The sequence below is a fragment of the Scyliorhinus canicula genome, unplaced genomic scaffold (genome assembly GCF_902713615.1).
Source record: "Scyliorhinus canicula unplaced genomic scaffold, sScyCan1.1, whole genome shotgun sequence".
Taxonomy (NCBI): Eukaryota; Metazoa; Chordata; class Chondrichthyes; order Carcharhiniformes; family Scyliorhinidae; genus Scyliorhinus; species Scyliorhinus canicula.
Genome location: NW_024055728.1, coordinates 669,862 through 697,829, shown reverse-complemented (window position 1 = coordinate 697,829; position 27,968 = coordinate 669,862). Strand labels below are relative to the sequence as shown.

The 27,968-nt window shown below is 45.9% G+C and overlaps 1 protein-coding gene across 1 annotated transcript; it reads right to left on the bottom strand.

The window, feature by feature from the left end:
* Positions 1-11,695: 11,695 nt before the first annotated feature.
* LOC119960726 (G-protein coupled receptor 84-like) lies at positions 11,696-12,771 on the bottom strand. Its single transcript, XM_038788344.1, has one exon. It carries the CDS (start codon positions 12,566-12,568, stop codon positions 11,696-11,698), a length of 873 nt encoding a protein of 290 aa, XP_038644272.1. The 5' UTR covers positions 12,569-12,771.
* Positions 12,772-27,968: the final 15,197 nt, after the last annotated feature.

Here is a 27,968-nt window from a genome sequence, read left to right as displayed (position 1 = left end):
TTAATCAGAGCCCTACATTAAACACAGACCGTTGAAACAGTGCCCTACATTGAACAGGCTATTAAAACCGTGCCATACATTAAAGAGAGACTATTTAAACAGAGCCCTACATTAAACAGAGACAATTTAAACAGATCCCTACATTAAACAGTGTCTATTTAATCAGTGCCCTACATTGAACAGAGACTATTTAAACAGTAGCCTACATTAATCAGATTATTTAAACAGAGCCCTACATTAAACAGAGACTCTTTAATCAGAGCCCTACATTAAACACAGACCGTTGAAACAGTGCCCTACATTAAACAGGCTATTAAAACCGTGCCATACATTAAAGAGAGACTATTTAAACAGAGCCCTACATTAAACAGTGTCTATTTAATCAGTGCCCTACATTGAACAGAGACTATTTAAACAGTAGCCTACATTAATCAGATTATTTAAACAGTGCACTACATTAAACAGAGACTATTAAAATCGTGCCCTACATTAAACAGAGACTATTTAAACAGAGCCCTACATTAAACAGAGACTCTTTAATCAGAGCCCGACATTAAACACAGACCGTTGAAACAGTGCCCTACATTAAACAGGCTATTAAAACCGTGCCATACATTAAAGAGAGACTATTTAAACAGAGCCCTACATTAAACAGAGACTATTTAAACAGAGCCCTACATTAAACAGTCTATTTAATCAGTGCCCTGCATTGAACAGAGACTATTTAAACAGTAGCCTACATTAATCAAATTATTTAAACAGTGTCCGACATTAAACAGAGACTATTTAAACAGTGCCCTACATTAAACACAGACCGTTTAAACAGTGCACTACATTAAACAGACTATTAAAACCGTGCCCTACATTAAACAGTCTATTTAAACAGTGCCCGACATTAAACAGACTATTTAAACAGTGCCCCTCATTAGTCTATTTAAACAGTGGCCTTCATTTAATAGAGACTATTTAAAGAGTGCGCCTCATTAAACAGTCTATTTTAACAGTGCCCTGCATTAAACAGACTATTAAAAGTGCCCTACATTAAACAGACTATTTATACAGTGCCCTACATTAAACAGAGGCCGTTGAAACTGTTCCCTAAATTAAACAGGCTATTAAAACCATGCCCTACATTAAATAGAGACTATTTAAACAGTCCTGCATTAAAGAGAGACTATTTAAACAGAGCCCTACATTAAACAGTGACTATTTAAACAGAGCCCTACATTAAACAGTCTATTTAATCAGTGCCCTACATTAAACAGAGACTATTTAAACTAGCCTACATTAATCAGATTATTGAAACAGTGCCCTACATTAATCAGAGACTATTTAAACAGCGCCCTACATTAAACACAGACCGTTTAAACAGTGCACAACATTAAACAGACTATTAAAACCGTGCCCTACATTAAACAGAGACTATTTAAACAGTCCTGCATTGAAGATAGACTATTTAAATAGAGCCCTACTTTAAACAGAGACTATTTAAACAGAGCCCTACATTGAACAGAGACTATTTAAACAGCGCCCTACATTAAACACAGACCGTTTAAACAGTGCACAACATTAAACAGACTATTTAAACAGTGCCCCTCATTAGAGACTATTTAAACAGCGGCCTACATTAAACACAAACTATTAAATCCGTGCCCTACATTAAACAGAGACTATGTAAACAGTCCTACATTAAAGAGAGACTATTTAAACAGAGCCCTAAATTAAACAGAGACAATTTAAACAGAGCCCTACATTAAACAGAGTCTATTTAATCAGTGCCCTACATTGAACAGAGACTATTTAAACAGTAGCATACATTAATCAGATTATTTAAACAGTGCACTACATTAAACAGAGACTATTAAAATCGTGCCCTACATTAAACAGAGACTATTTAAACAGTCCTGCATTATAGACTATTAAAATAGAGCCCTACATTAAACAGAGACTATTTAAACAGAGCCCTACATTAAACAGAGACTCTTTAATCAGAGCCCTACATTAAACACAGACCGTTGAAACAGTGCCCTACATTAAACAGGCTATTAAAGCCGTGCCATACATTAAAGAGAGACTATTTAAACAGAGCCCTACATTAAACAGAGACAATTTAAACAGATCCCTACATTAAACAGTGTCTATTTAATCAGTGCCCTACATTGTACAGAGACTATTTAAACAGTAGCCTACATTAATCAGATTATTTAAACAGTGCACTACATTAAACAGAGACTATTAAAATCGTGCCCTACATTAAACAGAGACTATTTAAACAGAGCCCTACATTAAACAGAGACTCTTTAATCAGAGCCCTACATTAAACACAGACCGTTGAAACAGTGCCCTACATTAAACAGGCTATTAAAACCGTGCCATACATTAAAGAGAGACTATTTAAACAGAGCCCTACATTAAACAGTGTCTATTTAATCAGTGCCCTACATTGAACAGAGACTATTTAAACAGTAGCCTACATTAATCAGATTATTTAAACAGTGCACTACATTAAACAGAGACTATTAAAATCGTGCCCTACATTAAACAGAGACTATTTAAACAGAGCCCTACATTAAACAGAGACTCTTTAATCAGAGCCCGACATTAAACACAGACCGTTGAAACAGTGCCCTACATTAAACAGGCTATTAAAACCGTGCCATACATTAAAGAGAGACTATTTAAACAGAGCCCTACATTAAACAGAGACTATTTAAACAGAGCCCTACATTAAACAGTCTATTTAATCAGTGCCCTGCATTGAACAGAGACTATTTAAACAGTAGCCTACATTAATCAAATTATTTAAACAGTGTCCGACATTAAACAGAGACTATTTAAACAGTGCCCTACATTAAACACAGACCGTTTAAACAGTGCACTACATTAAACAGACTATTAAAACCGGCGTTGGACTGGGGTGAGCACAGTAAGAAGTCTTACAACACCAGGTTAAAGTCCAACAGGTTTGTTTCAAACACGAGCTTTCGGAGCACGGCTCCTTCTTCACCTGAAGAAGGAGCCGTGCTCCGAAAGCTCGTGTTTGAAACAAACCTGTTGGACTTTAACCTGGTGTTGTAAGACTTCTTACTCTACATTAAACAGACTATTTAAACAGTGCCCCTCATTAGAGTCTATTTAAACAGTGGCCTTCATTTAATAGAGACTATTTAAAGAGTGCGCCTCATTAAACAGTCTATTTTAACAGTGCCCTGCATTAAACAGACTATTAAAAGTGCCCTACATTAAACAGACTATTTAAACAGTGCCCTACATTAAACAGAGGCCGTTGAAACTGTTCCCTAAATTAAACAGGCTATTAAAACCATGCCCTACATTAAAGAGAGACTATTTAAACAGAGCCGAACATTAAACAGTGACTATATAAACAGAGCCCTACATTAAACAGACTCTATTTAATCAGTGCCCTACATTAAACAGAGACTATTTAAACTAGCCTACATTAATCAGATTATTGAACCAGTGCCCTACATTAAACAGAGACTATTTAAACAGCGTCCTACATTAAACACAGACCGTTTCAACAGTGCACTACATTAAACAGACTATTAAAACCGTGCCCTACATTAAACAGAGACTGTTTAAACAGTCCTGCATTGAAGATAGACTATTTAAATAGAGCCCTACTTTAAACAGAGACTATTTAAACAGAGCCCTACATTCACAGAGACTATTTAAACAGTGCCCTACATTAAACAGAGACTATTTAAACAGTGCCCTACATTAAACACAGACCGTTTAAACACTGTCCTACATTAAACAGACTATTTAAACAATGCCCCTCATTAGAGACTATTTAAACAGTGGCCTACATTAAATTGAGACGATTTAAACAGTGCGCCTCATTAAACAAAGACTATTTTAACAGTGCCCTGCATTAAACAGACTATTAAAAGAGTGCCCTACATTAAACTGACTATGTAAACAGTGCCCTACATTAAACAGAGTATTTAAACAGTGCCCAACATTAAACAGACAGTTTAAACAGTGCATTACATTAAACAGACTATTAAAAAAGTGCCCTACATTAAACAGAGACTATTTAAACAGTCCTGCATTAAAGATGGACTATTTAAACAGAACCCTACATTAAACAGAAACTATTTAAACAGAGCCCTACATTAAACAGACTATTTAAACGGTGCCCTACATTAAACAGATGCCGTTGAAACTGTGCCCTAAATTAAACAGACTGTTTAAACAGTGCCCTCCATTAAACAGAGACTATTTAAACAGTGTCACACATTAAACAGTGACTATTTAAACAGTGCCCTACATTAAACACAGACCGTTTAAACAGTGCACTACATTAAACAGACTTTTAAACTTTTAAACCGTGCCCTACATTAAACAGAGACTATTTAAATCAGTCCTGCAGTAAAGATAGACTATGTAAATCCCTACATTAAACAGAGACTATTTAAACACTGTCCTACATTAAGCAGACTATTTAAACAATGCCCCTCATTAGAGACTATTTAAACAGTGGCCTACATTAAATAGAGACGATTTAAACAGTGCGCCTCATTAAACAAAGACTATTTTAACAGTGCCCTGCATTAAACACAGTAAGAAGTCTTACAACACCAGGTTAAAGTCCAACAGGTTTGTTTCAAACACGAGCTTTCGGAGCACGGCTCCTTCTTCAGGTGAATGGAAAGGCTTGTTCCAGAAATGTTTATATAGACACAGTCAGAGATGCCCCGGAATGCGAGCACCTGCAGGCAATCAAATCATCAAAGATGCAGAGAGAGAGGTAACTCCAGGTTAAAGAGGTGTGAATTGTCCCAAGCCAGTTCAGTCGGTAGGCCTCTGCAAGTCCAGGCTTGTTGGTGGGGGCCGAATGTAATGCGACATGAATCCCAGATCCCGGTTGAGTCCGCATTCATGCGTGCGGAACTTAGCTATAAGTTTTTGCTCAGCAATTTTGCGTTGTCGCGTCTCCTGAAGGCCTCCTTGTAGAATGCTGACCCGGAGATCAGAGGCTGAATGTCCTTGACTGCTGAAGTGTTCCCCAACTGGAAGGGAACAGTCCTGCCTGTTGATAGTCGCACGATGCCCGTTTATTCGTTGTCGTCAACGAATAAACGGGCATCGTGCGACGACAACGAATAAACGGGCATCGTGCGACGACAACGAATAAACGGGCATCGTGCGACTATCAACAGGCAGGACTGTTCCCTTCCAGTTGGGGAACACTTCAGCAGTCAAGGACATTCAGCCTCTGATCTCCGGGTCAGCATTCTACAAGGAGGCCTTCAGGAGACGCGACAACGCAAAATTGCTGAGCAAACAGTGCCCTACATTAAACAGAGACTATTTATACAGTGCCCTAGATTAAACAGAACGTTTAAACAGTGCCCTACATTAAACAGAGACCGTTTAAACTGCGCATTATTAAACAGAGTATATTTAAACAGTGGCCTACATTAAACAGATACTATTTAAACACTGTCCTACATTATACAGTAAGAAGTCTTACAACACCAGGTTAAAGTCCAACAGGTTTGTTTCAAACACGAGCTTTCGGAGCACGGCTCCTTCTTCAGGGCTCCTTCTTCTTCTATCATTAGAGACTATTTAAACCGTGACCTACATTAAACAGAGACTATTTAAACAGTCCTGCTTTAAACAGTCTTTTAACACAGTTCCCTACATTAAACAGAGTCTATTTAAACAGTGTCCTACATTAAACAGAGACTATTAGAACAGTGTCCAACATTAAACAGAGACTATATAAACAGTGTCCATTTTTAAGCAGAGAATATTTAAACAGTGGCCCACATTAAACAGACTATTTAAACAGTGCCCTACATTAAACAGAGACTATTTAAACAGTGCCCCTCATTATAGACTATTTAAACAGTGCCCTACATTAAACAGAGACTATTTAAACAGTGGCCTACATTAAACAGACTATTTAAACAGTGCCCTACATTAAACACAGACCGTTTAAACAGTGCACTACATTAAACAGACTATTAAAAAAGTGCCCTATATTAGACTGAGACTATTTAAACAGTTCTGCATTAAAGATAGAATATCTAAACAGAGCTCTACATTAAACAGAGACTATTTAAACAGAGCCCTACATTAAACAGGGACTATTTAAACAGTGCCCTACATTATACAGAGACTATTTAAACAGTGCCCTACATTAAACAGAGACCATTTAAACACTGTCCTACATTAAACAGACTATTTAAACAGTGCCCCTCATTAGAGACTATTTAAACAGTGGCCTACATTAAAAAGAGACTATTTAAACAGTGTGCCACATTAAACAAAGCCTATTTAAACAGTGCCCTGCATTAAACTGACTCTTAAAAGAGTGCCCTACATTAAACAGAGTATTTAAACAGTGCCCTACATTAAACAGAGGCCATTTAAACACTGTCCTACTTGAAACAGACTATTTGAACCTTGCCCCTCATTAGAGAATATTTAAACAGTGGCCTACATTAAACTGACTCTTAAAAGAGTGCCCTACATTAAACAGTGAGTATGTAAACAGTGCCCTACCTTAAACAGACTAGTTAAAGAGTTCCTACATTAAACAGAGACTTTTTAAACTGTGATCTACATTAAACGGAGACTATTTGCCCTTCTCTGCTTTGAACCTGGATCAGGTAATGGGATGGGGCATTCGGCATCGACAGGGTTCATTCATGAACGAGGGTCATCACGAGACTTTCGAAGTTGAATTGGAGTGCATAACGTGAACCCAGGGCGGGAATGTTCAGTAAATATATTTTGGATATTCTGTTTGTTCTGAGTCACCGTCCTTCCTGCTCGTGGCAAAGTTCCTCTTTCTACCATCTGCACCATTTTTGAATTCGAAACATTTTTCCCCAAAACGTGACACCTCACTGTAATGATGTCGTCTAAAATACTGTCCACGCTCACAATGTTTCTTTTTTCCAGGTTTCTGCTCACGTAAAGCCACTTTGTGATACCTGCTAGATTGTTGCCTTTAACATTTGAACAACTGATGACGCCTCCTGAAAAATTCAAGCAATGGTCACATCTGGTAGCTATTTTTAAAACGACTTCCTCAAGCAGTCATCTGGAGCTCTGCACTTCACTGAGATACGGATGTGTAGAATAGGCCGAAACTAACGGTTGACAAAATTGCAGTCATTGCGCAATTAACATATAGAAAAGCTTTAATTGTCATAGTCAATGTTTCCACCTCCTTCATATTGAAGCACGGACACTTACATTTACATTCTTTGTCTTGATCTGGCCACGCGGGGATCTGGAAAACGTTCAGAGTTTGCAAACAAAGTCAACTCTTTCATAATTTTTGTTGCATACATTTTAAGAGCTTTCCTACATTTTTCATAAAAGATCATCATTTTCTTAGACATTCGGACAGGAGTAGGCTTTTCAGCTCCTCGAGCCTGGACCTCCATTAGTTGCATACACCGCGTTTGGCGTTTATGACATTTGAAAAACTACTGTAACATTGTTCACATCTGACTATATAAACGGCACCCTTTTCTATTAGTCTGCTGGAACTGGTCGTGTCATTGATGTAAGGATCTGTATAGAGGGCCGAGACTTAAATGCAGACAGTGAAGCAGCTGCTGTTTGTGGGCAGCATTTATCATGGAAAGGAGACGGGAAATTCAGCAATCCATGCGATAATGGTGGGCACGGGAGGCAGAAACGCTGTCCGTGTGCAGTTTTCACATTCTGCCCGTGTCGGCGTGGGTTTCGCCCCCATACAATAGACATGTACAGGTGAGGTAGACTGACCAGGCTAAATTACCCCCTTATTAGAAAAAAATACTCTAAATGTATTTAAAAGAAACAGTGAGGGGGCAGCATGTGGCGCAGTGGTCAGCACTGGGACCGCGGCGCTGTGGAAACGGGTTCGAGTTCCGGCCCTGTGTCAATGCCGGTGTGGAGTTTGCACATTCTCCACATATCTGCGTTCATTTCACACCCACACCCACAAACCACAAACCCATTTCTCACCCACAAACCAAAGATGTGCTGGTTAGTTGGATTGGCCACGCTCAGTTGACCCTAAATTGGAAAAGAGAAAATTAATCAGCGTCTCTAATTGTTTTTGAAAATTCAGTGAGCGCGATGGAGCTTGTGTGTGAGGGATATGTTTATCAGCAGGAGAAGGAGGGCTGAGTTAGAAAAGTCACTTCATAGCATAATTACAGCAGGATCACTGTCGACGCAAACATGTCTTTGGACTGTCACACAAACCCACACTGGATACATATCTGTGCTCTTTTAATAAAAACCTGCGTATAAAAACAACCCCAATCAACCCAAGGGACAGAGGGAAAATTGGATATACAATTGGCTTAATGGTAGGAAGCAGAGGTGGAAGGATGCTTGGCAGACTCGAGACCTGTATGTGCCTCTCTCTCTCTCTCTCTCTCTCTTTGTCTCTCTCTCTCACCCCTTCTGTTTCTCTGAATATCTATCTATCTATGTCTATCTCTCTCTCTGTCTTCTCTGTTTCACTTTGTCTCTGTTTGTCTGTATCTCTATTTCTATTTCTATCAACTCAGTCTTTGCGTCGCACCTTCCCCCACTTTCGCTCTGTTTGACATTCACCCTCTCTCTCTGCCTCTATCTCTCTATTTTCTGTCACTATCTCTGTCCGTATCCCTCTCTCTGTCTCGTTCCCGCTCTCTTGCGCTCTTTGTCTCTGCCTGTCTATCTGCCACTATCTATCTTTCTCCCTCTCTCTTCCCGGTTGACTCTCCGCTCTCTGTCTCTCTCTCTCTCATAGAATTTACAGTGCAGAAGGAGGCCATTCGGCCCATCGAGTCTGCACCGGCACATGGAAAGAGCACCTTACCCAAGGTCCACACCACCCTTTCACCATAACCCAGTAACCCCACCCAACACTAAGTGCAATTTTGGACACTAAGGGCTATTTAGCATGGCCAATCCACCTAACCTGTACACCTTTCGACTGTGGGACGAAACCGGAGCACCCGGAGGAAACCCACGAAGACACGGGGAAAACGTGCAGACTCCGCACAGACACTGAACCAGAGACCGGATTGAACCTGGAACTTCGGCGTCGTGAGGCAGCAGTGCTAACCACTGCGCCACCGTGCTGCCTTTCCTCTTTCTCTGTCTCGTGCTGCCTCTGTTCTCACCGCCCCCCCCCCCTCTCTCTCTCGGTCTCTCTCTCCCTCTGCCTCGCGCAGTCTCTCTGCCTCCCCATCTCTCCCGGTCTCTTTCTGCCGGTGTTTCTTTTCTCTATCTGTGTCTCCGATGTCTCTCTGCATCTCTCTCTCTAACTTTCTATTTCTCTCCTTGTCTTTCTCACTCTACTCTCTCTTTGTGCCTCTCTGTCTCTATCGCTCCGTTTGTCTCTCCCTGACTTGCTGTCTTTCTCTTTTTGTCTGCCTCTCTCTATCTCTTTCTCTCCGCGTCACTCTGTCTCACCCTCTACCTATCTCTCTCTTTCTCTCTCGGGCCCTGTCTCTCCACCTGTCTCTATGTTTCTCACAGCGTCTCTCTCTCTATCTTTTGTCTGTATCTGCCTGTCTATCTCTCTTTGTTTCTCGCTCTATACCTTTCAACTTCTCGGTCTGTCTGTATCTATCTCCCGCGTTCTCTCTCTCTCTCTTTCTCTCTATCAATATATATATATATATATATATATTAGACGGAAATCTGACAACTCGCCGCTGATCTTCGTCTCGCCGTCCTGACTAAGTGTCGGGATCGCCCGCCTGCGCGGACCCCTGTCTACGGCCTGAATGTATCATCCCATCGGGGGATGTTTAAGAAACGTGAAGTGACCAGCTAGAAGATGGAGACAGAGTTGGAGACGAGAAGCGGGAGGGTGAAGAGTCGGAACTGGGTGGGAGCCCGTCACACCTCGCGCGGAATATGTTGTGGAAGACGCTGGAGGAGGAAGCCGCAGGTTGACGGTGGGGACGCCGGAGGCGGTGCAGAGCCTCCCCACTCGCCGCGGAATCCAGCCTATGTGTCTATTATGGTCACTGACCCAAGTAGTCGGTCGGAAACTGGGCCGAAACCGCCATGAGGCTGTGCGGAAAGATACCGTACTTCAGAAGTGATCCAACACGGCGGCACAGTGGTTAGCATTGCTGCCTGTGACGCTGAAGACCCGGGTTCGAATCCCGGCACTGGGTCGCTGTCCGTGTGGAGTTTGCCCGCACTGCGTGGCATTCTCCCCGTGTCTGCGTGGGTTTCATCCCCACAACCGAAAGATGTGCAGGATAGGTAGATTGACCACTCTCAATTGCCCCTTAATTTAAAAAAATAATTGGGAACTCTAAAACTTAGAAAAAAAAGGAGTGATCCTACAAAGAGACGATGATATGTTAGATTACAACAAAACTTTATTAATACAGCATGAAAATAACTTTAACATCACATAAGCCAATATCTTACAGTTATCCCTTAATTAATGCAGCAACACAATACCCCATTAACAGTTACCGTAACTCCCAGAAAAACATCAAGAAATAATAGCCCAATTCAGCTTTTGGAGAAAATGTATAGTCCATTCTACCCTTCGAGCCTTCTCCGATCTTCATTCTGATCTTGGCTGATGATGCAACTCAGTCACCAACCGGGAAGCCAGGGGGCGCAGTGGGTTAGCACTGCTGCCTCATGGCACTGAGGTCCCAGGTTCATCCCGGCTCTGGGTCAGTGTCAGTGTGGAGCTTTCACATTCTCCCCGTGTTTGCGTGGGTTTCTCCCCCACAACCCAAAGATGTGCAGTGTAGGTGGATTGGCCACGCTAAATTGCCCCTTAATTGGAAAAAAATGATTCGGGCATTCCACGTTTAAATTATAACTCAGTCACCTGCTCCCCACCCCTTCAGATTCCGTTGCATCAAGTGTGATATCTAACCGCTTCTCGAAAACATACAATGTTTTGGTCTCAATTGCTTCCTGTGGTAGCGAATTCCACAGACCAACCGATATTTGAATGATGAAATTGCTCCTCATTTCTGCCCTAAACGGTCTACTCCGTATCCTCAAACCAAGACCCCCTGGTTATGGAAACTCCCACCATCGAGATCGTCCATCCTGCATCTACCCTGTCTGGTCCTGTTCTAAATTCGTAGGTTTCTATAAGTCCCTCCAACATTCGTCTGAACGCCGGATAATACAATCCTAACTGACTCTATCTCTCCTCCAATGTCATTCATGGTATCTCAGGAATTGTTCTGGTAAACCTTCCCTGCTCTCACTCTGGTGCTAAACCGACCATCTTTACATGAGGAGGCAAACAATCTCCCAGTCGTGGCCTCACCAAGTCAAAGTAGAGGGGGAAGAATAGCTTCCACCTGTTGATGTGTAGCAGGCTGGAGCAGAGGGGGTGAAAGTCCTGATCCTTTTCCTATGCAACAGACTCTTGGGTGGGAGGGAGGTGGGAAGGTGTGCTCAAAGAAACTTCCTATTGCCTCCACGGGCGGGCGAGGTTGGCTCCCTTGCGCAGGACCCCCCAGTCGGCGTCCTTGAACTGCCGGTTCATTATGGCGTAGAGGATTGGGTTGATGCAGCTATTCAGCCAGGTGAAATTGCCGGCCACCATGTGGACGAGAACGGGGGCCCGCTTATTCCCGTCCACCACATGCAGGAAGCAGAAGGGGAAGTAGCAGGTCACGTAGACCAGGAACATGGCGAAACACATGCGGGTCACCTTGCGAAACTAGCCGCTGCTGCTCCTCTTGGCCTGGCAGCTGGAGGTCCCGCTTTCCCCGGCCTGGAGGGCGATTTCTCTGCCAGGGGCTGCGATCTCAACGCTGGTGGCATCAGTCGACCTGGTGGGCGCCTCCCCGGAGAGGGAGTTGGCGCTGGGCCCGTCGGCGATCCCGCTGTCTGCAGCGTAGACCCCTGCCCCCGTTGGCTTCCTCCCGCGACCATCGCCCTCCAGCCGGTACCCCTCCAGTGCCTGGGAAGCCGCCTTCACTTTGCGATGGATGAGGAAGTAGAAAATCCCAATGCAGCTCAGTCCAAGTCCAAACATGAAGAACATGAGGATGGTGGTGTAAGGCCTCCCTCGCTCCCGGTGGAAGCTGCAGGTGCAGACAGGCGGCAGGAAGACATAGATATTCCAGAGGGGCCCGAAGAGAGTCAGGCCCAACAGCCAGGGCAGGGCCAGGAAGAAGGGCATCGTGCGGCGGGAGTAGACCCGGTCGAACCACCGGGCGTCCGAGATGAGGACGAAGCGGCTCATGGCGATGAGAATCAGGCTGAAGATGGAGACAGCGTTAGCCACAAAGAGGATCAGGCCGAAGACACGGCACATGCCCTCACCCTGGCGCCAGGCGAAGTGGATGAAGGTGTCTGTCGTCACGGGCTGGAGGAAGGCGCAGTAGATGAGGTCGGCCACTGTCAGGTTGAGGATGAGCACGTTGAGGCGGGTGCGGATGCTCTTGTCCGTGGCAAAGGCCAGCAACGTCATGACGTTGCCCACGGTCCCCACGGTAGTCACCAGGATCCCCAATAGGGCACCAAAGTAGCGGTATTTGACGACAGCCGGGTGGCAGGTCAGGTTGCTGAAGGACGAGTTGGGATCCATCGAGCTCCCCTTATGGGAAAGACCAAAATCGGAGACCACAATTGAAAATTACAATCCAAAAATACCAATTGAAGACCGCAATGGACGACCACAATCGAAGACCACAATCGAAGACCACAATCGAAGACCACAACCGAAGAGGAAAAGAGCTTCTTGAAATAGGAGACCAGCAGTGATGGCGCCTCGACCCTGTGAGTACAATGGTTGTGACTCTTTCCCTGCCTGTGCTCGGTACTTGCTCGGAGCCCCTTTATAGTGCTGCGAGAGAGTGCTAGCGCAAACAGTTCCTCTGACGCCAAGTTTGTTCTAGAACTGCTTCCCTTTTCTGAACCTTCTTCTCCAAATCACTCAGAGAGGGAGGGAGAGGGAGACGTAATTTCCACGGCCCACAATTTGGCAATACTGCAACCATTCCGCTAAATGCTCAGGGGGTTTACAGTCAGATCCCAAACTACGAGTTCAATGTGTATACTATAGAGAATAACAGCCCCTGTGTATATTATACAGATTAACAGCCCCCATATACATTGTAGAGAATAACAGTCCTTGTGTACATTCTAGAAAATAACAGCCCATGTGTATATTATAGAAACTAACAGTCCCTACCCTGTGTATATTATAGAGAATATCAGTCCCTATGTATATTATAGAGAATGACAGCCCCTTTGTCTATTACAGAGAATGACAGTCAGTGTATATTATAGAGAATAACAGACCCTGTTTATATCATAGAGATACATTCCCTATGTATATTATAGAGAGTAACAGTCCCTGTGTATATTGTAGAGAATAACAGCCCCTGTCTATATTATTGACAAAACAGCCCTTGTGTATAGTATAGAGAATAACAAGCCCTGTGTATATTATAGAGAATAACAGTCCCTGTGTATATTATAGAGAATAACAGCCCCTGTGCATAGTAAAGAGCATTGCAGTACCTGTGTATAATATAGAGTAACAGCGCTGTGTATATTATAGAGAATAACAGTCCCTGTGTATATTATAGAGAATAAAGGCCCCTGTGTATATTATAGAGAATAATAGTCATGTGTATATAATAGAGAATAACTGCCCCTGTCTATATTATAGAGAATAACATTCTGTGTGTATATTATGGAGAATAAAAGCCCCTTTCTATATTATAAAGATTAACAGTATGTGTGTATATTACAGAGAATAACAGTCTGTGTATATTATAGAGAATAAGACGCTGTATATTTTCAAAATAACACCCCCTGTGTATATTATAGAGAATACCAGTCCCTGTGCATATTATAGACAATAACAGTCTCTGTGTATATTACAGACAATAACAGGCCCTGTGTATATTATAGACAATAAAAGCCCCTGTGTATATTATAGAGAATAACAGTATCTGTGCATATTATAGAGAATAACAGCCCCTGTGCATATTATTGACAAACACAGCCCGTGTATATTATAGAGTATAACAGTCCCTGTGTATATTATAGAGAATAACAGATCCTGTGTATATTAAAGAGAATAACAGCCCCTGTGTATATTATGGAGGTTACCAGTCCCTGTCAATATTATAGATAACAGCTCATGTGTATATTGCATAGAATAACAGCCCCTCTGTATATTATAGAGAATAACAGTTCCTGTGTATGTTATAGAGAATACCAGTCCCTGTGTATATTAAAGAGAATAAGTCGCTGTGTATATTATAGAGAATAACAGCCCCTGTGCAATAGCTTCCCGAAAGGATGTACCAACCCCAGCCGCAATTCCGAGAGGGCAGCCGAGTTCAAACAGACTGTTCCCCAGCCGTGGTTATGAGAGAATCTGGGCCCCCGAGTGCCCGTCACGAGACCGCTGAAGCATCCGCTCCAGCTGGTCAGATTTCTTGCAGGGGCTGCAGCGCCTGCTGCAATTGTGAAATACATGTCAATGTGTTTCCTGCTCAAGAGAAACCGCTGCTGGTGACCTACGTCCGCCTTTCCTCGTCTCAATCTGCACAAAATTACACCATTGCTAACAGGAAACTCCAGTTTCTCCCAATCATTCTAAATGCGGAGAACAAAGAACAAAGGAACTTCGGCCCTGTACAAACCCCTGTCTGCATCAATGGGGCCGAGGTGGAGATGGTTAGCACTTTCAAATTCCTAGGGGTGCCCACCACCAAAAATCTGTCCTGGGCCATCCATGTCGACGTTATCACCAAGAAAGCACAAGAGCACCTATACGTCCTCAGGAAACTAAGGAAATTCGGCATGTCCACATTCACCCTTACCAACTTTTACAGATGCACCATAGAAAGCATTCTATCGGGCTGCATCACAGCCTGGCATGGCAGCTGCTCGGCTCAGGACCGCATGGAACTTCAGAGAGTCGTCAAAACCGCCCAGTCCATCACACAAATCTGCCTCCAATCCATGTACTCCATCATAACACGCTGCCTTGGGAAAGCAGGCAGCATAATCAAGGATCCTTCTCACCCGTCTTACTCACTTTTCCAACTACTTCCATCGGGCAGGAGATTCAGAAGTCTGAGAACACGCACGAACAGACTCAGAAACAGCTTCTTCCCCACTGTCACCAGACTCCGAAATGATCCTCTTATTGACTGACCTCATTAACACTACACCCTGTATGCTTTATCCCATGCCAAGGTTTATGCAGTTACATTGTGTATCTTGTGTTGCCCTATTATACATTTTCTTATATTTTCTTGAATTTTGTTCAATTCCCTTTTTTTCCCCATGAATGATCTGAATAATCTGTTGATCGGCTCGCAGAAAAATACTTTTCACTGTACCTCCGTACACGTGACAATAAACACATCCATACCTCCAAAACTGTGCTGTCCATACGGCCTGTGTAACCGAAAAGGTTCTACAATTCCGAGTTCGCTTTCCCTCTATTCTCATCCTGCTCATATATTTGTCACTCCAATACATCACTATCGTTGCTTCGTCCACAAATTCATGCGGCAGACAGTTCTAGGCTCCCACTATTCTCTGTTCAAAAAACCCCCCTCGCACGTCACCATTAATCGTCGCCCCTCGCACCATAAATCTACTAATTAAAGCTTCCACCCTGGGAAAAGGCTTCTGACTATCTAGTCTGTCTGTTAAATCTCCCTCCCCTGTCTCTTCCCTCTCTCTCCTCTCTCCATTCTCTCCCTCTCCCCACGCGCTTCACTCTCTCTCCCATCCCTCTCCGCTCTGTCTCGCCTCTCTCTATCTCCTCTCTCTCAGTTCTCTCCCCTTTCATATCTCCACACTCTCACCCCCCTCTCCTTGTTTTCCCCATTTCTCCTCTCTGTCCGCTCTTTAGCTTCTCTCCCGTGACTCCCATGTCTCCCTCTCTCATTCCGCTCTCGGCTGTCACCTTTCCTCTTCTCTCCACTCTTCAATCTCTCTCCCCTCTCCCCTTACCACGTCTCTCTTTTTTCTCCTCTCTCCCATCTCTCCACTGGGGCTGGTTTAGCACCGTCCGCAATCAGTGGCTTTGAAAGCAGACCACGCAGGGCCAGCAGCACGGTTCAATTCCCGTACCTGCCTCCCCGAACAGGCGCCGGAATGTGGCGACTATGGGCTTTTCACAGTAACCATTTGAAGCCCACTTGTGACAGTAGCGATTTTAATTTCATTTAATTTCATTTCGCTACCCTCTCTCTCCTCTCTGTCTGCCATCTATGTCCTCCCCTCTCCTTTCCATGCACTCCCACAGCACTCTCCTTTTTCTCCTCTCTCCATTGTCACGCTCCTCTCTCTCACCTCTCCCTCACACCTCTCTCTCCTTTCTCATCTCTCTTCCCCTCTCTATGCCAATCTACCTATCATCTATCTATTTATCTATCCCTATCTATCTCACTCTCTCTCTCTGTTTCACTTTCTCTCTCTGTTTCTCTATATCTATCTATGTCTATATCTCTCAGTCTCTCTCTCTCTCTCTCTCTGTCCTTATCTCTCTGTCTCTCTCATTCTCTGTGTTTCTCTGTCACTCTCTCTCTGCTTCACTCTCTCCTCTCTGTCTCTCTCTCGCTGTTTCGTTTTCTCTTTCTCTCTGTTTCACTCTCTCTCTCTGCCTCTCTGTCTCTCTATACATTTCTATCAACTCAGTGTGAAAATATTTACCCTTTATTCTCAAGCTATGACCGCTAATTCTCGATTTCCCCTCGGGAACATTCTTTCTCAATCTACCCTGTCTAATCGTCTTAGAGTTTGTCGGTTTTTACAAGCCACCTACACACCTCCGCCGCACTTCTAAACTCCAATTAATAAAATCCTCACCGACAGTTTCTCCTCATATGATAGCCCCACCATTCCGGGAAGCAGCCTGGGAAATAGTGGCTGCACTCCTTCCGCAGCAAGAACATCCTCTCCAACTGTTAGGACGATGGATGTCAGGTCGAAGGGATCGGAACAAGCAGGTGCAAGGCCGTGCAGGGGGTGTCAGGTAGCAAGTTGTTCTCTGGCCCCAGAGGGGTTGAGGAAGCTCCCATCGCTGGAGAGGTTTGCGGGGGCTCCGTGGTTAGCACCGTGGCACACAACAGCTCCATGGATTCCGGCTCTATTCTGCCCTGGGGTGACCGACAGTCTTTGTGGAGTTTGCAAGTAAACCCCTGATTCTGTGTGGGTTTCCCTCCACAGTCCAAGACGTGCCGGTTCCGTGGAGTGATGGGGATAGAGCGGGGAGGGGGATGGATCTGGGTAGAACACTCTTCAGATGTCGACTCGATGGGCCTTCTGCACTTTACAAATGTTGTGGATTTCAAGAAGAGACAGATTGCCGCCAATTGTGCCCTCCTCCCATTACTCCAGCTGGGGTCAAACCCAAGGTTCGTTCTAACCGTAGCAAGGCCTCCCAACTCTCAAACTCCAAACGCCTGAGCGACAAAACCCAATCTGCCGCTGTTGTCACCGGGCAGGTCGACGTACCCAAACGTCCGAGAATACCTGCAACTTTCAGGAAAGTATTCTGGATCCTCGCACTCCATGTGTGCACACACAATGCCAGGAGCATATATAGACATATCATAGAATTTACAGTTCAAAAGGAGGCTATTCGGCCCATCGAGTCTGCACCGGCTCTTGGAAAGAGCACCCTACCCAAGATCAACACCTCCAACCTCTCCCCATAACCCAGTAACCCCACCCAACACTGATGGAAATTTTGGATACTAAGGGCAATTTATCATGGCCAATGCACCTAACCTGCAGATCTTTGGAATGTGGGAGGAAACCGGAGCACCCGGAGGAAACCCAAGCACACGGAGGAAACCCACGCACACACGGGGAGGATGTGCAGACTCCGCACAGACATTGACGCAATCTGGAATCGAACCTCGGACCCTAGAGCTGTGAAGCAATTGTGCTATCCGCAATTCTACCGTGCTGCCCATAAAATGATGAACGGCTGGACCTTGGGGAGCATCGATGACCATCGGGACTATTGTGTACACCGGTTCCATAAGGTAGCAGAGCAGGTGGATACAATGTTAAGAAGATATATGGCACTCGCCTTTATTAACTGCGGCGGAGGGAGATTATGCTGGCACGGTGTAAAACTTTGGTGAGACCACAGTTAGAGTATAGTGTGCAGTTCCATATTATACGGGGGATCGGTTACACTGGCTGGGTGCAGAGGAGATTTACCAGGATGTCGCCTGGGCTGGAGATTGTTGGTGGAAAGAGAGATTGGATAGTCTGGGGTTGTTTTCGTTGGAGCAGAGGAGACTGAGTGGGAACATGATTGAGATATTTAAAATTATGAGAGGTACAGATGGAGTGGATAGGAAGAACCCTTCGTGGAGGTCTGACCGAGGGATAGGGACCAACAGTGAACAGGGGACATAGATTTAAGGGACAGTAGTTTCAGAGGAGATGTCAGGAAGAACATTTTTACCAGAGGGTGGTGGGAGTTTGGAGATTGCTGCCTGAAATGGTGATGGAGGCAGGAACACTCATCATATTAAAGAAGGGTTAAACATAAATATGAACATAAAAAGACTATTAGTGCAGGTGGACACCATTCCGTCCTTCCATCCTTTATGAACATTCAATGTGATCATAGCTGATCGTACAGATTTCAGTATCCGACTCCCGCTTTCTCTGCATACCCGCTGATCCCTTTAGTGTCAAGGGCCACGTCTCGCTCACTCTTGAATATATCCACCGAACTGATCCCTCAGCTTTCTGTCGTGGAGAATTACACAGGTCCTTCTTGACACTAGGAGAACAAAACTGCACACAATAATCAAGGTGTGGCCTAACAAATGCCCTGTATAACTGCAGCAAGACATCCCCACTCCTGTACTCAAATCGTCTCGCTATGAAGGCCAGCATTCCAATAGAGTTCCTCATCACCTGTTGGATCTACATGCCAACTCCCCGACTGTTCCACTCTGACACCCAGGTCTCGGTGCAATTTCCCTTTTCCAAATCTGCCACCATTCTGATAATAATCTGCATTCCCCTTTTCCCAGCAAAGTGCATAACCTCACATTTATCCATTATATTGCATTTGCCAAGTATTTCCCCACTCAGCCAGCCTGCCGAAGTCATCCTGAAACCTCTTTGAATCCTCACTGCATCCACTGTCACCTAGCTTCCTGCTGTCTGCAAATTTGGAGGCATTGCATGCAATTCCTTCGTCCACATCATCAATATCTATTGTGAAGAGCTGAGGCCCGTGTACAGTTCCAGTCCACCTTTCGCTTGTTTAGACCACCACTCGGAGCACCGTGCGCAGTTCCTATCTCCGTATCCCTCAGTTAGACCCACACTCGGAGCTTCGTGCACTGTCTGGTCTCCGAGTCCCTTGGATAGACCGACATTTGAGCTCCCTGCACAGTTCCGGCCTCCATGTCCTTCGGTGATGCCTACACTCGAAGCACTGAGCAGAGTTCCAGTCTCCGTGTCCCTCGGTTATACCCACACTCAAAGCACCGTGCACAGTCCCGGTATCTCTACCCTCAGTCAGACCACACGCGGAACACCGTGCACAGTCCCGGTATCTCTACCCTCAGTCAGACCACACGCGGAGCACCGTGCACAGTCCCGGTGTCCCTATCCCTCAGTCAGACCACACTCGGATCACCGTGCACTATTCCGGTCTCTGTGACCCCCATTTATACCCACACGGACCACGCTACAGAGTTCCGGTGTCCCTATTTCTCAGTCAGACCACACTCGGAACATAGTGCACAGTCCCGGGTGTCCCTATCGCTCAGTCAGACCACACTCGGAGCACCGTGCACAGTCCCGGTGACCCTATCCCTCAGTTAGACCCACACGCGGAGCACCGTGCACAGTCCCGGGCGTCCCTATCGCTCAGTCAGACCAAACTCCGAGCACCGTGCACAGTCCCGGTGTCCCTATCCCTCAGTCAGACCCACACTCGGAACAGCGTGCACAGATCCGGTATCTATATCTCTCGGTTAGACCCACACTCGGAGCACTGTGCACAGTCCCGGTTTCCGTATCCCTCTGTCAGACCCACACTCGGAGCAGTGTGCACAGCCCCAGTCTCCGTGTCCCTCCGTTGGACCCACACTAGGAGCGCCATGCACATGGTACCCTGGAGCTGTGAACCAACAGGTCTAACCGCTGTACTACAATGCTGCCCAGAGCGCCCGGAGGAATCCCAGACATCCACTTGGAGAACGTTAACTGGTAGAAAAACTTGATAAATATGTTGCCTGTTGTCTCGAAAATAAATCAACTTTTTAAACACCTGCGTTTCCCAAACTGGTGCTGTTATAAGCGGGATGGGAGGCTGTCCCTGCTGCGCAGCACTTGAAGCCGCACAGATCAGGCGCTGAAGGCCGCAGGGTACCGCGCCGAGAGGAAGGTTCATCGCATGATCCGCGCGCAGGTAATTTATCCACTTTGAATTGGCTGACTGCTGTGGGCACAGTACGAAGTCTTACAACATCAGCTGAAAGTCCAACAGGACTGCACAATGACATCAATACGTTTCATCCCACCATCAGACTCACCATGGACTACTCTCCAGAATCGGCTGCAATCTTAGACATATACATCTCCATCAAGGACCTTTACTGCAAGCCGACGGATAACTTCACGATTCCCCACTTCCACGGCGTCCACCCAAAACACATTAATGAAGCCACCCCCAATCCGCAAACCCTCCGTATACACAAGTTCTGCTCAGAAAAGGAGGAGCGCAATGGACAGCTGCAGACGCTAACTGACGTCCTAGTAAGAAAGGGATACGGCACTCGACAGTTCAAATGTGCCACAACAAGAAACCGCACAGACCTCCTCAGAAGGCAAACGTGGGGCACAAACGACAGTGTTCCCTTCATCATTCAATACTTCCGCTCAGCGGATAAATTACGACATCCTCTTCGCAGCCTTCAACACATCATTGATGAAGACGAATATCTTGCCAAGGTCATCGCAACACCCCACCGCCTGCCTGCAAATAATCGTGCAACCACAAATAGACCATTGTTTGCACAAATTACCCAACCTTCATGAGAACAGCGAGCATGACACCGCACAACACTGCCATGGCAACCTCTGCCTGATAATCGGCATGGCAACCATCTTTACACATGCGAACACGCGGGTCATACTCTTGTGACTCGGCCAACGTTGTCTGGCTCATACGCTGCAGGAAATGATGCCCCAAGCTGTGGTGCATTTGCAAGACCATGCAGATGCAATAATGGATGAATGGACTTCGCGCGACATTCACCACACAGTAATGATCCCTTCCCGCCGGGGAACACTTCAACAGTCATGGGCACTCTGCCTCTGATCTTCGGGTAATCGTTCTCAAATGCAGCGTTCAGAACGTGCGACAAAGCAGAATCGCCAAGCAGAAATTGTTAGCCAAGTTCCGCACACATGAGTACGGCATCAACCGGGACCTTGGATTCATGTCTAATTACATTCACCCCCCCCCCCCCCACCACCACCATCATTTGGCCTGGGCTTCCAGAAACCAAAACAACAAACTGCCCTGGCTTGAGACAATTCACTCCTCTTAACCTGTGATTATCCGTCTCTCCAGTCGGTCCGGCTGGAGCTGTAATTACTTAATTACCTGCAAATACTCGCATTCTAAGTATCGTCTTGCACCATTTTCTTTGTCTATATATATTGTTGTGGAACCCATCTCTTCCCTCACCTGATGAAGGAGATGTGCTCCGAAAGATAGTGATTCGAATCAAGCCTGTTGTTATTTAACCTGGTGTTGTTAGACTTCTTACTGGGAAAAGTAAATCAGTTGTATTCTTCCCGATCTTTCTGAACCAGGCATGTACTGACCCCTGTCCAAACAATCGTGTACCATCCTGAATAGAATCGGGCCTGTTGTACGGTAACTCATTACCCCCCCCCCCCCCCCCCCCGTAGAACATTTCCACCGTTCCCTGACAACAGTTCTTTCATTTGCCAGCCACGCATCTTTGTGTTTCTTAAGGAAAATAAGAAATATCTAGAATGGTTACTCGTTGTATGTTCACGTTGCACAACAGAAAACGTGGTGGACTGGTTTGCGAGAATTGAGAGAATGGCAGCAGGGTAGCATGGTGGTTAGCATAAATGCTTCACAGCTCCAGCGTCCCAGGTTCGATTCCCGGCTGGGTCACTGTCTGTGTGGAGTCTGCACGTCCTCCCCCTGTGTGCGTGGGTTTCCTCCGGGTGCTCCGGTTTCCTCCCACAGTCCAAAGATGTGCGGGTTAGGTGGATTGGCCATGCTAAATTGCCCGTAGTGTCCTAATAAAAGTGGGGTTAGGGGGGGGGGGGTTGTTGGGTTGCGGGTATGGGGTGGATACGTGGGTTTGAGTGGGGTGGTCATGGCTCGGCACAACATTGAGGGCCGAAGGGCCTGTTCTGTGCTGTACTGTTCTATGTTCTATGTTCTAATTGTTTCAGAAATGCAATTAAAAATCATGTGCAGTTAAATTATGTAATAAGGAGCAATCAACTTTGATTTTAAAAGAGAAGTTAACCATTATCAAAACTGACTTATTCTATGAAAAAGGTGAGAAAAATAGACACGTCCCCATTCAGTGGGTGTAATATCTGAAAATCATGAGAAGGCCTTCTAGGAGGCATCGCACTGTAACATTTGATTTAGAGAAAAACGTGTACTCATGGGGAATCAATTGGGGATAGAATATTGAGTGCAAAACACAAGATCGTGCTGAAGTTATTCACAGTGGTGTCTGTTCCATAGGGATAGAAAGCTCCTGCTTAAAATTTTCATTGTGGATTAGGAGCTGGGATTCGAAAGTATAATTTCAAAATTGATAGCTGCTACATTTAATTCCAATGAAACCTATCATAAAATACAAGAACACGTCAGACTTGATTGACAGAGCAAGCAGCAGCGCAGAGGAAAGCCAGGATAGCAGACCAGGAACAAGGAACAAAGGACAAAATAATAACATAATAATAACAGCTTATTGCCACAAGTAGGCTTCAATGAAATTACTGTGATAAGCCCCTAGTCGCCACATTCCAGCGCCTGCTCGGGGATGCCGGTACGGGAATTGATCCTGCTTTGCTAGTCTTGTTCTGCATTAGATGCCAGCTGTTTAGCTCACTGTGTTAAACCATCCCCAATGCAGAACATGAACCGGCCCTTCGGCCACCAAGCCAGTACCGGACATGATACCACACTTGGGAATCTAGGAAATTTGTCATGGAGGGGCACTATAGGCGGAGGGGAAGTTATTCAGATTAGGCCCTGATTATTCGTCGGGGATTTAATTATAAAATGGGCTGTTCATCAGGGAGGGGAGTTCATCATTATGGGGACTGGCCAGACGGAGAGAAAATTAGTCATGGGAGGTACTTCTCATAGGCAGTGAGAGTAAGTGCAGGCGCGGTTCACAGGGGAGGGAAATTAGTCAAGCTAGGGCCCTTCAAAGGGAGAAGGATGTTAATCAGTATAGGGGCTGCGCACATGGACATGAAAATTGGTCAGATGGGAGCTGTTCACAAAGAACGGAGGTAGTCATGGGAAGGCCGTTCACAGGGACATGGGTCTGGGTTGGGACTTTTCACAGGCAGCGGAATTGGTCAGTGTTGGGACACAGGAAAGTGCAATTTGTCAGGATAGGGCTGATCACAGGGAGTGGGAAGGAGTTAGGATAAGGGCTCCTTACTGGGACACAGAAACAGGCACCGTTGGTGATGTTGATAGGGAGTGTGAGCGAGTCAGTGTAGGAGCTGTTCATATGGAAGGGGGATTAGAGAGAGTAAGAGCTGTTTTTTTTTCGGATGGAGCATCCGGGAGTTTAGCAGCTGTTCACAGGGACGGGGCATGCACTAGTGCAGTAGATTTTCAAAGGGAGGGTGAATTGGTTTAGCGTAGATGCAGTTCACAGCGAGGGGCAGGTAACATCGAGGACGAATTGGTAAGGGTGGGGCTGCTAACAGATCCGAGAATTTAGTCAGATCCGAGAATTTTCAAAGGGAGAGGGGAATACATCAGGTGAGGGTCTTTCAACTGGGAGGTGGAATCAGTCAGGGTAGGTGCTGCTCACTTCGAGGGGAATCGGTCAGGATAGGTGCTGTTCATAGCGAGGGGAATTAGTCAGGGAAGGTATTGTTCACAGAGAGGGCCATTAGATAGTGTAAGTGCTGATAAAAGCATGCGGATTAGTCAGGGGAGGGACTGTACAGAGCGAAAGGAATTAGGCAGCGTACGTGCTGTCAGAGAGACGTAGTAGTCAGGTTAGGTGCTGTTCACAGAGAGTCGAATGAGTCAGGGCACGGGCTGTTCACAGCGAGGGGAATTGGACAGTGTAGGCGCTGTTAACAAAGAGGGATATTACTCAGGCTGCTGTTCACAGCGAGGACGATTAGACAAGGCAGCGGCTGTTCACAGGGAGGGGTTTTATTCAGGTTCGGTGCTCTTCACAGCGAGGGATATTAGTCAGTATAGGTGCGCTTAACAAAGAGAGGTATTACACAAGCTGGGGGTTGTTCACAGCGGAGGACTATTAGTCAGTGCACGGGCTGTTCAGAGGGAGGCGTATTAGACAGGTAGGTGCTGTTCACATCGAGGGGAATTAGACAGGTAAGGTGCTGTCCACAGCGAGGGGAATTAGTCAGGTTAGGTATTGTTCACAGCGAGAGGAATTAGTCAGGTTAGGTGTTGTTCACAGCGATAGGAATTAGTCAAATTAGGTGTTGTTCACAGGGAGAGGAATTAGTCAGGTTAGGTGCTGTTCACAGCGAGAGGAATTAGTCAGGGTAGGGGCTGTTCACAGCGAGAGGGAATTAGTCAGGTTAGGGGCTGTTCACATCGAGGGGAATTAGTCAGGTTAGGTGTTGTTCACAGCAAGGGGAATTAGTCAGGTTAGGCGCTGTTCACATCGAGAGGAATTAGTCAGGTTAGGTGCTGTTCACATCGAGAGGAATTAGTTAGGTTAGGTGTTGTTCACAGCGAGAGGAATTAGTCAGGTTAGGGGCTGTTCACATCGAGAGGAATTAGTCAGGTTAGGGGCTGTTCACATCGAGAGGAATTAGTCAGGTTAGGGGCTGTTCACATCGAGAGGAATTAGTCAGGTTAGGTGCTGTTCACATCGAGAGGAATTAGTCAGGTTAGGTGCTGTTCACATCGAGAGGAATTAGTCAGATTAGGTGCTCTTCACATCGAGAGGAATTAGTCAACTTCGGTGCTCTCCACAGCAAGACGAATTAGTCAGATTAGGTGTTATTCACAGCGAGAGGAATTAGTCAGGTTAGGTGCTGTTCACATCGAGAGGAATTAGTCAGATTAGGTGCTGTTCACATCGAGAGGAATTACAGGTTAGGTTCTGTCCTGCGCGAGGGGAATTAGTCAGGTTAGGGGCTGTTCACAGCGAGAGGAATTAGTCAGGTTAAGGGCTGTTCGCATCGAGGGGAATTAGTCAGGTTAGGCGCTGTTCACAGCGAGGGGAATTAGTCAGGGTATGTGTTGTTCACAGCGAGGGGAATTAGTCAGGTTAGGTGCTGTTCACAGCGACGGGAATTAGTCAGGCTAGGGGCTGGTCACAGCGAGGGGAATTAGTCGGGTTAAGGGCTGTTCGCATCGAGGGGAATTAGTCAGGTTAGGCGCTGTTCACAGCGAGGGGAATTAGTCAGGGTAGGTGCTGTTCACAGCGAGGGGAATTAGTCAGGGTAGGTGTTGTTCACAGCGAGGGGAATTAGTCAGGTTAGGTGCTGTTCACAGCGAGGGGAATTAGTCAGGGTAGGTGTTGTTCACAGCGAGAGGAATTAGTCAGGTTAGGTGCTGTTCACAGCGAGGGAAATTAGTCAGGGTCGGTGTTGTTCACAGCGAGGGGAATTAGTCAGGTTAGGTGCTGTTCACAGCGACGGGAATTAGTCAGGTTAGGTGGAGTTCACTTCGAGGGGAATTAGCCAGGTTAGGTGCTGTTCACAGCGACGGGAATTAGTCAGGTTAGGTGGAGTTCACATCGAGGGGAATTATTCAGGTTAGGGGCTGTTCACAGCGAGGGGAATTAGTCAGGTTAGGGGCTGGTCACAGCGAGGGGAATTAGTCAGGTTAGGCGCTGTTCACAGCGAGAGGAATTAGTCAGGTTAGGTGTTGTTCACAGCGATAGGAATTAGTCAAGTTAGGTGTTGTTCACAGCGAGGGGAATTAGTCAGATTAGGTGCTGTTCACATCGAGGGGAATTAGTCAGGTTAGGGGCTGTTCACATCGAGAGGAATTAGTCAGGTTAAGTGCTGTTCACATCGAGAGGAATTAGTCAGGTTAGGTGCTGTTCACATCGAGAAAAATTAGTCAGATTAGGTGCTCTTCACATCGAGAGGAATTAGTCAACTTCGGTGCTCTCCACAGCAAGACGAATTAGTCAGATTAGGTGTTATTCACAGCGAGAGGAATTAGTCAGGTTAGGTGCTGTTCACATCGAGAGGAATTAGTCAGATTAGCTGCTGTTCACATCGAGAGGAATTACAGGTTAGGTTCTGTCCACCGCGAGGGGAATTAGTCAGATTAGGTGCTCTTCACATCGAGAGGAATTAGTCAACTTCGGTGCTCTCCACAGCAAGACGAATTAGTCAGATTAGGTGTTATTCACAGCGAGAGGAATTAGTCAGGTTAGGTGCTGTTCACATCGAGAGGAATTAGTCAGATTAGCTGCTGTTCACATCGAGAGGAATTACAGGTTAGGTTCTGTCCACCGCGAGGGGAATTAGTCAGGTTAGGGGCTGTTCACAGCGAGGGGAATTAGTCAGGTTAAGGGCTGTTCGCATCGAGGGGAATTAGTCAGGTTAGGCGCTGTTCACAGCGAGGGGAATTAGTCAGGTTAGGTGTTGTTCACAGCGAGGGGAATTAGTCAGGTTAGGCGCTGTTCACATCGAGAGGAATTAGTCAGGTTAGGTGCTGTTCACATCGAGAGGAATTAGTTAGGTGAGGTGTTGTTCACAGCGAGAGGAATTAGTCAGGTTAGGGGCTGTTCACATCGAGAGGAATTAGTCAGGTTAGGGGCTGTTCACATCGAGAGGAATTAGTCAGGTTAGGGGCTGTTCTCATCGAGAGGAATTAGTCAGGTTAGGTGCTGTTCACATCGAGAGGAATTAGTCAGGTTAGGTGCTGTTCACATCGAGAGGAATTAGTCAGATTAGGTGCTCTTCACATCGAGAGGAATTAGTCAACTTCGGTGCTCTCCACAGCAAGACGAATTAGTCAGATTAGGTGTTATTCACAGCGAGAGGAATTAGTCAGGTTAGGTGCTGTTCACATCGAGAGGAATTAGTCAGATTAGGTGCTGTTCACATCGAGAGGAATTACAGGTTAGGTTCTGTCCTGCGTGAGGGGAATTAGTCAGGTTAGGGGCTGTTCACAGCGAGGGGAATTAGTCAGGTTAAGGGCTGTTCGTATCGAGGGGAATTAGTCAGGTTAGGCGCTGTTCACAGCGTGGGGAATTAGTCAGGGTAGGTGTTGTTCACAGCGAGGGGAATTAGTCAGGTTAGGTGCTGTTCACAGCGACGGGAATTAGTCAGGCTAGGGGCTGGTCACAGCGAGGGGAATTAGTCGGGTTAAGGGCTGTTCGCATCGAGGGGAATTAGTCAGGTTAGGCGCTGTTCACAGCGAGGGGAATTCGTCAGGGTAGGTGCTGTTCACAGCGAGGGGTATTAGTCAGGGTAGGTGTTGTTCACAGCGAGGGGAATTAGTCAGGTTAGGTGCTGTTCACAGCGAGGGGAATTAGTCAGGGTAGGTGTTTTTCACAGCGAGAGGAATTAGTCAGGTTAGGTGCTGTTCACAGCGAGGGGAATTAGTCAGGTTAGGTGGAGTTCACATCGAGGGGAATTAGTCAGGTTAGGGGCTGTTCACAGCGAGGGGAATTAGTCAGGTTAGGGGCTGTTCACAGCGAGGGGAATTAGTCAGGTTAGGCGCTGTTCACAGCGAGAGGAATTAGTCAGGTTAGGGGCTGTTC

Coding starts and splice junctions, on each gene's coding strand:
- LOC119960726 (XM_038788344.1), bottom strand. CDS start 12,568: ATGGATCCCAACTCGTCCTTCAGCAACCTGACCTGCCACCCGGCTGTC.